We start from the raw sequence: 16,176 nt of genomic DNA on the forward strand, positions 1-16,176 counted from the left end.
TTCTCTTCTTTTCTTTCCTTCCTTCCTTCTTTCTTTTTTTTCTTTATTTCTTTGAGAAATGACTTGATAGGCTGCCCTGTTGAAAGAATCTCTCCTATGCAGTGTTAAACACAGACTGTAGAAAGATGGTAGTGGATTTATGACAACCTCTGAGATAGCTTCAACAGTGCAAGCGAAAAATTATCGCGTCTGGATGAATCCTGTTGCAGGGATGAAATGAAATGGCAGATTCTAGAAGTATTTTGAATGTGGAGCTAATAGGATTCTCTGACAGATTAGATATGAGACGTGAAAGAAGTGATGAGCTCGGGATGTCTCAAGGTTTAGTCCCGAGCAATTGGAATGGTGCCATAGGTAGAATGGTTCTGGGGACAAGACACAAATTCTGGTTTAGAACAAGTTGGGCTTGCACTTATATATCAAGTGACAATGGATAAGGTGTGTATTGAGGGTCTCCAGGTCTAAGCTGGAGATGTGAATTTGGAAGTCATTAGCATTTCAGTTCATGATGCCAGTTACACGAAAGTTTGCAGACTGAGTTAGATCACCAAGGGTGAACAGATGTCAAGAAGTGACTAAACCTTAAGTAACTAAACTCTTAAAATTAAGAGTTTGGAGAAAAGAGAAGGAACCGCTGAAGGAGGATGACATGGGACAAACAAGAAGCTAGGAATGACATACAGCTAATAATGCCTTGAGCCAAGTGAATCAAGAGTATCATGGAAGACATTTCTGATTAGTAAAATTAGATGCAAAAAAGGGACTAAGGATTGGATTTGGCATTGTAGAGACTGTTAGTTTCTGTGAGAGTAGTTTAGGTTAGCACAATCCTTTACCAATAGAAATGGATTTAAATGAAAGAAAGGGTGGGGATATGACTTACTGGCGACTTACTGGCATACTTAAGGTCTTGGGTGCCATCCCCAGGATGGGGAAGACAGCATAATTTCCTCCTGTCTTCTATCTTATACATGTCAGTAGTGTCTAAGGGTATCATGTGCTCCAAGAGGCTAAGACCCAAGGCCTTAGAAAATAAACGATCCCATCCAATGGAAAACCAATGATACCATCTGTAATTTCCAGAGAAGGTCTTTTGTGAAATGGGATAAGCCAAGAAAAAAAAAAAGGATACTACTAGAGAAACATCAGTGGTTTTGCCAACAAGCCATAGCGAGGTCTTATAGGACATGCCATTTCTCCTCACTCTACATACATAATTAGCAGGACTAGTAAAGGTGACATTGCCATGTCAGATAAAATGTGTCCCCTGTTCTTGAAGCTGGGACAGCTGTTGTATTCCATGCCTTAGAGGTGAAGGTTGATTTCTGAAGTCTCACCATTAAATGAATCAGCAGTTAATGATTAAACCTTAGTTTGGTTCAGTCAAAGGGTAAGATCTTCTGATTCTGTGTGGATACAAAAGGGATGAGGCCCATCTAGAGAAGAGAAGGCTAAATATGAGAAATAGGAGTGGCAACACTGGAATGTAGAAAATAAACTTACAACAAACATAATCAGCAAAGGCAAAACAGAGGAAAAGGTCTGAAAGTTTGTATGAATGTATGCGTTAGCTCTTTCCCAATGATGCTGTGTAACTACCCTTCTCCAAATACAGTGGCTTCAAATAGTCAGTTATTCTGACCTTGGTCTGTGAGACAGCTCAGTCTGACTTAACTCAGGGATGTGGAATGGGTTGTATGCCTGTCATTCTGCAATGACATAATTTCTGAGAGAAACTATGATGTCAACTCATGCCATGCAAGTCAAACCCCAAGCTCTCAGTAAGTCATATCTCTTGGCAAACCATCGTCCAAGTCAAGATAGCGAGCAGAAACATGCAGAAATGTACTCCTCTGTGGGACGAGAGGAAGAAAGACAAAATAGTCCCTGAATGATGAGCTAATTAATCTATTTTCATGGAAAATGCCAGTTTGTCTATCTAAGGAGTGTGTTATCAAATAGCAGGATTTAGATCCTTAAGGAACTTTCAGGTCACCCGAGAGAGGTTTACATTCCAACTGCAAATAAAGGAGTGGGTTTTCCCTGTGGGGTGGGGCCAAAACTTTGAGAAGGTGATTTGGGTGTCTTTTGAAACATCAGGTGTAGTAAAGAGTAAAGGCGACAGACATGAAGCAGACCTGATCAGTAGTAGCAGAGTCTCTTCACGAGACACCCAGGGAGAGAAAAGTGAGAGAAATTCACATATGGGCTGTGGTCAACATAGAGGGACCTGAAAGTCTATGACACTCCAGAATGATGAGTCTTAGAGGATTGAGTCTGTAATTGCCACCCCGTCTCTCACTCAGTACATTTAATAAGATCACAAAGCAATGTTTCGAGTTCACCTGCACCCTTTTCTAACAGCTTCGCCATAGACAGACTTAAATGTGACACACTGAAGTGGTCATAAAACCGTTGACTCTTGGGAAGACCATCCTTACTATTTAATATGCTCAAGGGACCTTATTATCAAATATTAGGTAGGGGTACAATATTTACCTATTCAGTTAATAAGCCGCGTATTAACACAGGCAGTCACTCGAATTGTTAATTGATGTTTAATTTTCTAATCACTCACACCTGGAGACATTTTCCCCCAATAAAACAAGTAGACCTAATAATAATTTCAACTCAGAGTGAATAGGCATTTGGTTTTTCTTCAGGAATTTGAAAGCCATTTCGATCCTGTTGTAATCCCCAAGGTCAGCACCATAAGGCAGCCATCCGTGGAACATGTATTGATCATGAACTTAGAATAGCAGAACTCATGTAGGATCCAAAGAACAAGATGATGGGATCCAAGCACCAGTAATTTCAGCTGGGAAGGAAAGTAGCTGAATAATGAACATCAATGGAGCACAGAATCCTGGTGCTCACAAGAGAGGACAGAAGATGTAGGATGTTGGGGGAAGGCAGAGGTGAGGGGCAGAAGCTAGAGTTCCACGTTGCTCTGTGTTTGAATCCTCACTGACGTCAGGACACCATACAAACCCTTTAGCTGTATGTACATCTATAGAACAAAAACAGGGATGACTATCTCTAAAAGACACCAGCCAGAACAAGTTAACAACTAGAAACTGTAAAACAGTTCATGGCATATAAACCAGCACTTAGAGACTCTTCAGTGTTCTTGTTTACAGAGTGGCAGTAGTTTGTGGTTTGTTGCTTGGCTGATTGTTTCTTTGTCTTCTTGTACACACCACAAGCTTAAGCCAAGGTGCTGGCAGCCCTCTAACTGGATCCTTTGTACGGTGTAACATTAACACCTGATCATCTAGGAAGAGCCTTTGCACTTCTAAATATGGTTGGCTATTATTTTCAGATGGAAAATTGGAGGAAGCATACTAGAACCTAGTTAGATTTGTTCCCCTTACAGCAAAAGTGTTGACTTTAGTGAAGGCAACTCTTTACTGTGGGCAGACCAAGACCTGATGGCACTCCTACCTTCTATACTTTCACTTCGCTTCCCCTTTCGAACTCATGCTCTTCATCACTAGTGTGCATGTGAGTGTGTGCATACCTGTGTGTGTCCTTCTTCCAGTCTTTGTTACCATTTTGTTATCTTATCTTTGCGTAATCAGTTCCCAAAGCCCAGGCCTCAAGTCTTGGCAGCCATAGCTGCCCTCCTTTTAATCCTTATGCTTACTTGGTTGCCTCTGGTAAACAGATAAGCACTGGCCAGGTCTCACCCTAGAGGGCTGCTTACATTGCTCTTGGAAGCAGATCAGCGGTCTAGAATGTGGAGCAAAAGTCATGTAGGTGAAAAGGAACAAAGGCACACCTCAGCAGAGGAGAAGTCATGTCATCAAGAAAGAAGAGAAAAGCCACCACCAAGTCATTTTTACTGCCCAATGGACACACTGTGTCAACTACACATGCGACATTAATTTCTAATAGTAAGTATAATAAATAAAAGACAGATGAAATAGATCTTCATGACATACTTTTAAAATCAGTATATTAAAAATAGGATTATTTCAACATTCAAGTAATTAAAACTGCAGTAAGACAATTCTTTCCCATGGTGCTTTCTGAAACCCGGTTTCTATTTTATACTCCACATTGCTTCACTCTGGGACAGTCACAGCCGAGAGGCACAAAGGCACACATGAGGAAAGTGTGCAGACAGAAGATTCTCAACTGTTAAATTTTTATTATCCCGCTCCTGCATAATAATCACCCATCTCCCGGGATGCTGCGTATTCGGAAGAGCTCCGGAAGGTGGAAACCCCTCTATGAATGTAAAGCATTATTATTTTATGGGATCTCTTTGAGCAAGCCTAAGCCGAGGGATGGGTGCACTGGATAAATATTTGATAGGCAGAAGATGTGATCCACAGAACAGATGTCTCCTTGAGAAGGAACGTCTCTGGAACCGCAGCGAGTCTCTCCCTGAGCCACCAGATCCAGAGGGTTAGCGTTAACCGAATTATTTAATACAAAAATAATGTTTAATCTAAAAGTCTCCCTAAATATATGCTTTGTGTACTCTCTTGAACTGATGCTCTGTATGGACACAGTAGTTCCCTGACCCTTTGCTGGATCACAGGACCCGAGTGATGTTTAATGTAGTGTGTGTGCTCCTTAGATGTCTGTGATCATATTATGTAGTGGAAGTAGAGAGGTTATGTAAGTAATTTTGTGTTTAGACAATTTGTTATGAATCAGAACAAGTGGAGACTAAAGCGTCCATACCAACCTTTGAAGTTGTGTGCTGTTGGTCCTTGCTGATGTATGTTTTCTATAACATGGTCAATGCACAAATATTTCTTGTCACTTAAAAAAAAAAAAAACTGAAGCCGGGTGGTGGTGGCGCACGCCTTTAATCCCAGCACTCGGGAGGCAGAGGCAGGCGGATCTCTGTGAGTTCGAGGCCAGCCTGGTCTACAAGAGCTAGTTCCAGGACAGGAACCAAAAAAGCTACAGAGAAACCCTGTCTCGAAAATCAAAAAAAAAAACCAAAAAAACAAAACAAAAAAAAAACTGTAACTCATATTTCACCATATAAAGCAGTAAATTGCTCCGATTGCTCTTCAGCCTCCAGAGGTTGCCAGGTTAGAAGATGGCATCTCTTCCTTCCTCCGTGTCTGGTTCCGTGTCAACACACCTGTGTGCACAGTGTCACCTGGGGTTCCTGTGTTGCATTATGGGTATGCTTTGGCATTCTGTCCCCCTGTGAAGAGTCCTCTCTTCTGAGTGACTTCATGGACTCTCATATAAAAGAACCATGCTTTACTTAACTCTACATACGTTTCAGTAACTTAGAAGCAGTGTGGCGACAAACATCCTAAGACTTATATTGTATGCATATTAACCTCCTCGTCAAGCTGAGATTCTCAAGACTTTCTGTTTCATTCAGAGAATAACTATTTTATTAATCAGTCATTCCCCTTGGGTTTTTGTTGATTCTTAATTAAAAATCAGGTATAGAAAATTATTTTTTCATTAAATATTCTTCCTTGGCAGCCTCACATTTGACAACTTAATTGTGAAATATAAATGTATTGTAAAATCAGATTAAATCTCTCTGTGTCTTTCTTAGTCTCTCTCTCTGTCTCTCTCTCTCTGTCTCTCTCTCTCTCTCTCTCTTTCTCCCCACCCCCACCCCCCCGCTGGGGCTACAACTCAGTGATAGGATGCCTGTCCTGGGAACTTAAAACTTTAGGTGTGAACCCGAGCACTGTGACAGTAAAGGAAGAAATGAAATCAGGAAAAGTGTAAGAGCCAGAGAACTGGGCCAGATGCTGTGAGATACTCTGTCTTCTAAGAAAAGACATAAGGTGAAGGCAATTGGAGGAGGATAGGATTGAAATATGTTGTATAAAATTCTCTAAGAATTAATAGAATTGTATATATGCATATAATAGGAAATAAAATAAAATCAGATTCTTGATAAGATGTTGGGACTGGGGTTAGTGCTTGCCTGGTGTGTTTGAGCCATGGGTTAACTACTTATTGCGGGAATGTATGATGATAATAATTGGAGACCTGAGTAGCTTGTGCCTCTGGGATTACAGAGTGCTCTGAGCCAAGGGCACACTGCTAATTCCCACGAGTGTGGGGTTTCTACTGCTTTCCATACCATCTATGCCATGACCCTGGTCATGGGACCCTCTGGACTTACACAGTCACGCACACCGCCATACCATCCGGAATCCTCTGTTTGGGCAATTTTTAAATCCTTTCCTGATCTCAGAGCTTCCAGCTTAATTCTGGGTACTATAGTGCCAAGTTAGGATCAGTTACACGATGCTGTTTAGAAAAATGAGAAACAATTTTCTACTTCTTCAGGAAAGCAAGGAGCTTTTAAAGCTCGGAACTCGCCATTGAAACCGTCGATAAGTGCTCTGTCGAATGAACAAATGAAGAGGTGAAAGTAAAACAAATAAAAGTAAATTTGCAGCTCTGTGGAGCGTTCCCTGCATCAGTCACTGCCCCTCCAAGTCTCGCCGTGAGCCCGCTGCCACTGTGGGGGACGAGCGGGATGGACTGCTAATTGGGACATCTATCTGGATAACAAGCTTTCACTGCGTCTCTAATGATGGAGCGGGGCTGTCGGGTAGAGATTCCCAAAGCCCCTAACACTAGAACCTTCATGTCCACTCAGAGGAAAAAGAGAAGAGCCGCTGCACAAGTGACTTTGGCAAGATACAAGGTCCTCTCAGATCAATACCCACCAAACAACAAAGGCAATTGATACGGCGAGATGTGATAAGCCAGAGAGCACCTGGGAGTTCTCTAGACAAATGGGACTCACAAGCCATTTACACTGTACCTCACGTGAGGAGGAAATCAGATAAAGCGGTAGATGGTTTACTTTCTCCGGTTAGGTGAGATTTAACTGACCACTGCCTCGCTTACACGTCTGAAATATAGACCCTGAACATGAAAGTGGGATGTGTATATGGAGATAATGATAAAGCACTCTAGTGCATGAATAAGTAAATAATGAAAATAGAATTAGGCTGTATTAAAACACGAGTTTTCTTTAGAAACAACAACACCCCCCCCCCATACCCAAAAAAGCCAAAGGAAAAAAAAAAGAAAATCAAAAACACTGGGGTAACCTGAAAATGGCAGGTTCTTGAATATCATTGGAAATTTGTTCTAATTACAAAAAAAAAATGATAAAAGAGAAGAGCAGGCATTAATCAATAGCTTGTTTTTTACTCTTAGCTTTAAACTGAGATCACGTGTATCTTACATGGTCTCATGGACACATTTTAGCTTCATATTTGAGCTTAGGAATTCTTCAAGTTGATCACTCTCTGCCCGATACATGTTGCAGAACAATCTCAGAACAACACCAGAGTCCTTCACCAGGATTTAGTACCTTGTGCTGTAGTGTAACCCTGCTGGGTTTGTGCTGGAATCCCACCACTGGCACTCGCTAGAGTCTATTGTGAGTGTGTCAAGACTTGTATCTCCAAGAGTCAGCTTCTTCCCGTGCAATGGCTTTTTCTTGAGGAAAAGAAAGTGGTATAATACTTGGGATATGCCCACCACAATCAGCATTCAAGATAACTGGAAACTATTTGTGAAAATATCAAAGGAGAAGAAACAGATACAGACTGAAGTGGGGTTATTTGGTAGACGTGGAGTGTACAGCTCATGTTCATGTGGTCCCTTTATCCTGGAGCTGAGGGTTTGCTTTATCTTATGCTTTCTTTGGGAGGTTGGAACTCTGTAACACAGACAGCTCAGGGATGCACTTCTATCGTCCGTCATCTCAGGAGTGTGATGGCCAGTGTTCATTGTAAACCTGACAGAGTCTATTATTACCTCCAACAGGGGCCTATGAGCACGCCCGTGAAGGAGTACGTTGATTAAGTAAGCCAGGCAGGGAAGAACTACCCGCTCTGAGTGGACCCTGAACTGTGGAAATGGAGAAAGGGAGCTGAGTGGCAGCATGCAGCCATCAATTTCTGCTTCCAGGTTGTAGACACCATGGGCAGACCTTTGTCAAGCTCCTACTGCCTTGACTTCCACGACTTCCCCAATCATGACGATCTGTACTGTGAACTATAAGACCTTTCTCCCCTAAACACTTTCTCCCTTATATTGCTTTTGCCAGCGTATTTTATCACAGCAACTAGAACAGAGACTAACACAAGAGGTTTTATGATATAGCGGTTGTTTCAACCTGGGTCAGAATCCAGGAGTTATGGTGAGGAGTTGCAAGCAAATGACTGTTCTGCATATTATTTAAGCATACGGAAGAGAAGCAGTAGTGGGGGTGGGGCACACCAGATGTGTTGTTTGCATCCATCACTGCTGAAGCTGGAGCATACAGTTCCGTGCAATAAACTTTGAGCTAACAACGTTACTCTCAATGTCTGAATTAGATTTCCGAACACCTTCTGACAACCATGGAAGACAAAAATAGCACCTTCCCAAATTTCACTTCCTAACCTCGCTCTCAATGGCTTTATCAACCATTTGAAGGGCTTGTCTGCTGCGTGGATTTTGTTCGGTTTCAGTTACTGTGTTTCTGTCCTTTAATGTTGGTCTGAAGGAGAATAGATAGATGCCCTGATGAGATATGGGTTAAGTCTGTGTTCTTGCTTGCCTTACCCAAAAGAATTTTTTTTTTTTTAATGCTTGAAATCTAAAGTGGCATAATTGTTTTTCTTGTGGCGGTTTCATCTAATTCGAAGATGGAGGATGCTGGAAACAAGGAGTTGAGCAGCACAGGAGAGCCAAGAGAAGTGGACTGCCTGATGTCTAGTCAACCGAGCACATCCTTTGCAAAGCCCCCTGCAAAGAAAAAAAGAGCAAACAAGACAGCAAAAGAGGACGAATGTAAATCAAACAAGAAAGCAGGAGATGCTGAGACTCCAAAACCCACTCCTAGGAAAATAATAGCAGTTCCTCCTCTACCGGATTATCTGCCCCCAGTGAACCTGATTCACCGAGACATTTTGTGAGAATGGTGCAAGAAGCAGAAGCTGAGCAGCAAAGGCCAGAAATTAGAGACTTACAAATGACTCCTTGCAAGTTCTTACCCCAAACAAATGACTGAATTAGAGAACATTCCTGACACACCGAGAGAGGCCAGGGTGAAGATGCGTAGGAAAAAATTGAAGACGGAGACGGAGGAGGGACAAGAGACTTGTCCTCAGGTGATAGTGCCTCTTGAAGTGGTCCCTGTACCAGAGGAGCAGATGCCCGCCCTTACTGAACCTCCTGTCCTCTATGAAGAGGTCAGCACAACGGTTGTGACCACAACCGCCTCTGAGGCAGTGTTGGCGTCTTGGTCGAGGATTGCAGCCAATGCTAACAAGAACGAGGCCCTGCAGTCCATTACAACACCCGAGACAAACGGGGATCTATGGTGTGTGGTCCATGGGAGAAGCCTTCCAGCAGACTCAAGAGGTTGGGTTCGGCTTCAGTTCCACGCTGGACAAGCCTGGGTACCTGAGAAGAAGGGGAAAGTGATTGCCCTCTTCCTGCTGCCAGCCTGCACCTTTCCACCCCCACACCTGGAGGATAACATGCTGTGCCCCATGTGTGTTCACAAGAACAGGATCCTCAATAAGAGCCTCCAAGGATAAAGGGAATCTCAGGTGTGAGTGGCTGCTGTCATTACCTACTCCTTGGAGTGAGATACGAACTGCAGCCAAGACTGAGACTGATGGGAATTCACACCTGTGTCCTTGAAGGTGCCGGATCAGCCAGAAGCCATGAGGCTTTGTTTGTTATTTGTTGCTGTAGTACTATACTAGCAGCTTGGAAAAAGAGCCAGTGAAGCCACCAAAACGCAGCAGGTCCACCTTTTCCTTGTGAGGACTGCATACTCTTAAGTGACTATGCCTTTTACTGTTGTGTGAAAATAAGGTTTTGCTGGGGTGGGAACTGGCATCTCCAGATATAAGTACTTGCTTCTACTGCCACCGCCACAACGGGGTCATAGGCAGTTCTGTGGTCCCCTGTAAAGATTTAGCTTATTACTGTAGCCTCTGCGTGTCCCCTTTCCTGGGTTGTAGTATGTTTGTTAGTGTGTAGTGCTTGGGTTTGTTTTCTATTGTTGCAATATTAAACCAAATCTGGTTTTTGGCAAAAAAAAATAAATAAAAAAAAATAAAGTGGCATAATTATGAATCTGGGGTATATCCGTTTCCTTAAGTGCTAAAATTTCTCCTTTTTAACTGTATTCAGGCTTATCTAGTAACTGTCAAAATGATCCATGCTATCCCACCGTTGGTTCTGCTAAGCAGTACCTGTGGCAACATCCTTGCTCTGCAGCAATGGCACTGTAGTTAGTTCCCATAGTTCACAAGGACTTAAAGTTCCCTCCAGATCCATGATGCCAGGCTCAGTGCAGATCCACAATGGAGCACTTTATCCTTTGCCATTTCTTCTTCACACACACGCGTGTGTGCTGAGATATCTGTGCCTCCACTCCGTAGCATGCACAATTTCCTTATGTTTTTCAGTACCATTCCTTTCTCAGGCGTTTGCGTGGTCTCTGTTTCTTTTCTTTCCTTTTCCAATTTCTCTTGTATCTTCTCTCACTGAGAAAAGAGGTTTCACTTCAGACCATTTACATCTGCGTCATTTAACGTTTCTCCCTTCCAATCCCTCCTCTAATGCTCTCATGGTGCCTGATGTCTTTACCTCCCGTGTGTAACTCCATGCTGGTTCAAAGAACATGCTTTTCCATCAAATTTGATTTCTTCTCCTAAAGAATTTTTTTTTAAACAAAACAGCAATAAGGCTTGTGTTTCATTACCTTACCATCACCTTATATTTAATCACATTGGGAGCATCTCCCTTGTGAAAGCCATTTCCCAGAGTTCTTTTCTGGTTCTTGTATGTTTTAATTGGCTGGTGTTTGATTGTGACCTACAGTAAAGGAACGTGGAATGCCTTCTTCAGATGATTCCACCGTCTTTGTAAAAGGAAGAATATAATCTTTATGGAAAGAGAGACCTGCGCTTACTCCTTGGGTAAAATCAGAAACTTACCTTTTGATTTTTCTTTTCTTTCAGTAATTGAGTTGGGTGGGGCAGGCATCTTAGTAATTTTTTTTTAAACATTGGAAAGACAAGCACAATCTGCAATCTGAAAGGTATCTTCCTATATTTTTCTTTTTAGCAATAAAAGCCTCTATTGTTTATTTCCCCTCTTCCTCACTCTCCTACACAGGACTTACCACCCATTCTGTTTGACACTTGTCTTTAATGTCTTAAGTGTGTGTGGTTTCCTGACTACATTCTTCCCAGGTGACATATTCATTTTGTTTGAGAGAAAACATCATTTGTTTCCTAGACCCGATCAGAATAACACTGAAATGTTCGTTTAAAATTAATGCTTTGAGCAAAGAACTTGCTCTGTTTATTTGCCTTGTCATATTTTAATATTTAAGATGCTATGATGAAAAACTTGTGGAAGAAAAAATCTTCTGGTGTGATCTGGTTGCCTAACAATTTACATTCAGCTGTAATATTTTATTTGCTATAATTACTCTCTGACAAAACAGAGAATTGCAGTGCAAAAATACAAAATGCTTTCAGTTTGGGTCTTATTGCAGAATGTGGAGGGAAACCCCTTCTTGAGGGACAAAACATAAAACAGGAAATCAGCCTTAGTCATTCATCAGATACCAATGTCTGTAAACCAGTCATCCATGATGGGATTCAAACCAGGGGAAGGATGCCAAAGGACGTTCTCAGAGGCTATGTGATGTTAACTTGAGGTTGAAGCGCAGGGCAGAGACATCGCGTACCATCTCTCTCTCCATAGTCTCAATGTGACTTTACACAGGTTGTTTATGGCTCAGGTCCTTCCATTGTGTGGCACCCCTGGATCTGCTCTCTGACCATTGATGCTGCTTATGTGGACGGTGTCACTCATTCTCCTGGGCTCTTGTGAGAAAATGCCCAACACTGCCCCCCTTTCCTCCTCCTATTTTTTTGTTTTTGAAAGATACAGGTTTCAGTGTGTCCGTGGGTCTAAGTAGAGCAGGGCAGCTGACACCTAGACATTGCGTATGTCATGTTGATGTCCTCTGCTCTGAAGGAGGCCACTCTTGCATTTGGCGATGGGGTCTCTCTACCACATCACGGCTCCTTCACACATTTTCCTCACCCTCATATCCAGTTTGAAAAATGAACAGCCCCTGTTGTTCTGAGATTCAGAACAGCGTTGCCACAGGAAGTAATTAATAGTGGAAATCGAAACACCAGTCTTTTCTACGATTAAATTTAACAAGTACTCTCCAGTCAAAACAAAACCAAACATTCATTTGGTATCACACCAGGGGCGAAAAGTTGTGCTACATTTTGAAAATGGCTGACAGCTGTGTACTGAATCCTCATAGTGAAAAATTCTCATTTTTTCTCTGGAAAATCTACTTTCTTCCCAACTACTCGTTAATTTTAATCTAAGTTATTAAAGTTGGTGGTACACTTTTAGAAGAAACTATGGAAAATAATTTACCTTGGACAACTGATGACTTTCTGATATTTCTGACATAGATGTAGTTAATGAATAAGATTAGTCATGGGATAAACCATGTGTTATCAGGATCTGGGGCAAATTCAGAAATAGAGAACTATATTAGGTAATACATATAAAAAAGGTAGTTTTTTCTAAGTAATCAATAACACAGGATTTAGTAATACCTAATTAGTCCCCAAGTGTTGATTTTATGATATAAATTCATTTTAATTGGATTTTTCATAGCTGGAAAGCTTATTCTGTCTTGAAAGAGTTTTGGCATTTAAGGGAAAACTTTTTCATGTAAGATGAATGTGGATTTCAGTAAACAGTTTATTTTTTAATGTGAATTATACATTTCAGTATGTTCTTTCGTTTTGTTTATGGTTCAGGAAAGTTTTTAGTCCCCCAGGGCTAGTCGTATCCCTTATTTATTAACATATGTCTGCCAATCATAAGGAATTGGATCAATTTCTGTCCATAAAAGTTTGCATGCTATCTATCACAGCATAGAGGAAAAGTTTGCAGTACACAATATGACATGCATACACACAAAAAAGAATGCATCTGGCTGGGGAAATATTTCAGTGGGTAAAGCACTGGCCTCAGGAGCTTGAAGACCTAAGTTTGAATCCTCAGAGGCCAATGGGAGCTGGATGGGATAGCTGGCATCTATAACCCCAGAGCTGCTCTTGTGAGTTAGAAAAACAGGAGAACCTCTGGAACATTTGGTCAGCTAACCAGACATACTCAGGGGTGAATAACAGAGACACTCCATCTCAAACAATGGGAAAGGAGGGGACCAACACTCAAGGTTGTTTTCTGACCTCTAAGTGCATACCATGACACCTGTGGGCCCATACTCACATACATGTACACATGTTGTATAACCACAGACATCATGCACACAAAATTAAAAAGTGATCTGTATGGAAGACACACAGTATAAGCACTTTATAAGATGCTGACATTATAGTACTTTATGCTTAACAAGTAGACAGCAAACTTTTAAGAAAGAGAAGGACATTCATTACAAGGCTGCATAAAATCTTTTATTGAAAGTACAATTAATAAATGGGACCTCCTGAATGGAGAAGCTTCTGTAAAGCAAAGGACAGAGTCAACAAGACAAAACAGCTCCTTACAGAATGGGAAAACATCTTCAACAACTCCACATCTGACAGAAGGGTGATCTTCAAAATACACAAAGAACTCAAGAAAGTAGGCATCAAATTATCAATTAATCCAAGACCAGCCTGGTCTACAGAGCTAGTTCCAGGATAGGCTTCAAAACCACAGAGAAACCCTGTCTCGAAAAACCAAAAAAAAAAAAAAAAAAAAAAAATCTAAACAGGAAATCACAACAGAAGAATCTCAAATGGAAGAAAGACACATAAAAATGCTTAATGTCCTTAGCCAACAGGGAAATGCAAATGAAAACAATTCTGAGATACCGTCTTACACCAATCAGAATGTCTAAGGTCAAAAACACTGATGAAAGCTTATGTTGGAGAGGATATGGAGTAAGGGGAACACTCCTCTATTGCTGGTGGGAATACAAACTTGTACAGCCATTTGGAAATCAGTATGACAGTTTCTCAGAAAATTAGGACTCAAGCTACCTTTAAGACCCAGTAATACGATTCTTGGGCATATGCCCTAAGGATGCTCAATCATACCACAAGGACATTTGCTCAACTAGGTTCATAGCAACATTATTCATAATGGCAAGAACCTGGAAATAACTTAGATGTACCTCAACCAAAGAAAGTATAAAGAAAATGTGGTACATTTACACGATGGAGTATTACACAGTGGTTAAAAAAAAGAACAATGACATCTTTAAACTTGCAGGCAAATGGGCAGAACTAGAAAAAGACATCTTGAGTGGGGAAACCCCAGACCCAGAAAGACAAATATAGTACGTACTCACTCATAAGTGGATGCCAGACGTAAAGCAAAGGATAACCAGCCAACAGTCCACAACCCAGAGAAGCTAGAACCCGCTTCCAGAAACAGATGGAAGTGTTACAGAGATCTACAACTAACCACTGGGCCATGTTTCATGTGAAGAAAGAGAGGGAGAAGTGATAATATGAACAAAGGGGTCAAGACCATGATGGGGAAACCCACAGAATCAGCTGGCCCAACTGGTGGAAGATCAGTGACTCTGGACTGAAAACTGGGCAAGCTGTGTAGAACCAAACTAGCCTTCTTGAATAATGGTGAAAATGGTGTTACTTGAACAGAATATGGGGCCACTGGCAGTGGGACCAGGATCTAACTTGAATGCATTTATTGACTTTGTGGAGCTCCTTCTCTATGGAAAGACACCTTGCTCAGCCTAGGCATGTCGGGGTGGGATGGGGCGGAGGGCCTTGGTCCTGCCTCAAGTGGTGATGGGGCGGACATAGTTGACTTCCCAGGAGACTCCTTAACCTCTTTGAGGAGCATAAGGGGAGTGGGGTAAGGGAAGGTGGGGGAAGCAGGAAGAACGGAGGGAGGGGATACTGGGATTGGTATGTAATAAATAGATTGAATAAGTAATCAAGTAAATAAATAAATAAATGAAAAAAGAAAGTGCAAAGCAAACACAAGCTGAAAACATTCTCCGGGCAGGTGTTATGAACCTCACAGACATGGGACATCTCTGTTATTTCCCCGATGGTGGTTGGATTCTATTCTTACTTCATTCCCATGTCTTGGGAATATGGGCATATACTTAGCCATCCTGGTTTGCCTATACTCTAGGCTTTCCAAGTAGACCTCCCAAGAACATTTGGAGAGCAATGGAGCATATTTTGTTGTTTTATGAAACATTCCATATCGTGTGAGTAGATTTTACAAATCAGCCATGTTCTTCCTTCCTGCGGAACCTGGACACATATAGGAGCTTTTATCAAACAACCAAACATCTTCATGGTCTCTGATGTGGGCTAGAGTTGACATGTCTGGTATCTATCTTTTATAGATTACCAGAACAGAATTCAAGGAAGAACCTTAGAAATGGGTGTATGTGGCTTCGATATAAGCAAAAGAATATGAAACATTCTGTTAAGGTGATAAAATGTACTCCTCCTTAAATTTACCATCATAAAAATGTTCTGAAAATCACTCATTTGGCATTGAGTATTTTCATAGTATTCTACAACCATTCCATTTACAGAACTCTATAGAGTCCCTAAAAGAAACTATATGTAACACACACACACACACACACACACACACACACACACACACCCTCTTTTCTGTTTCCCGCCACGGTCCTGGCCTTAGCTGTGCTTTCCACTTTCTGTGGGTTTGGTCCTTATACAGCCACATCATGAAGTAACTTTTTATTGAAATCTATTCTTTTCATCTTTCACATCATGCATCCTGATCCCATTCATTTCCCATCCATGTGTATTTATCTTTTAAAATCTTCTTTAAGTTAGGGAAGCAAGATTGAGTAAAGTCTTCATGTATCTGAAACTGGTCTCAAATTCCCCACATAGCTAAGGCTACCCTTGATCTCTTGGTTATTTTGCCTCTACCTCCCAAGTGATGGTTTGACTCACTTCACTAGATGTTACGTTTTAGGTTCAGCCATGTTGTAACATGTCAGACTTTCATTCCTTTTAAAGGAATTTGCTTGTGTAGGCTGCATTTTGTGTGCGTGAAGATTAATTAGCATTTGAAACTGGGCTCTCTAGGGCAGGTTTACTTGTTGGCAAAGGTGGTCATAAAATTGGGTTA

At 41.5% G+C, this 16,176-nt stretch overlaps 2 protein-coding genes across 6 annotated transcripts in view; both read left to right on the top strand.

Moving 5' to 3' along the window:
• The window catches only part of Fhit (fragile histidine triad diadenosine triphosphatase), a 1,425,825-nt gene that overhangs the window by 1,087,904 nt on the left and 321,745 nt on the right, over positions 1-16,176 (top strand). The window lies entirely within an intron of this gene.
• On the top strand, positions 8,658-9,661 carry LOC121455107 (developmental pluripotency-associated protein 4-like). The gene is made up of 2 exons (XM_041662662.1): positions 8,658-8,860; positions 9,020-9,661. Exons 1-2 carry the CDS (start codon positions 8,658-8,660, stop codon positions 9,552-9,554), a joined length of 738 nt encoding a protein of 245 aa, XP_041518596.1. The 3' UTR covers positions 9,555-9,661.

The sequence above is a fragment of the Microtus oregoni genome, unplaced genomic scaffold (genome assembly GCF_018167655.1).
Source record: "Microtus oregoni isolate MIOR12 unplaced genomic scaffold, Mior012 000013F_ref0000133, whole genome shotgun sequence".
In the NCBI taxonomy this organism is placed as follows: domain Eukaryota; kingdom Metazoa; phylum Chordata; class Mammalia; order Rodentia; family Cricetidae; genus Microtus; species Microtus oregoni.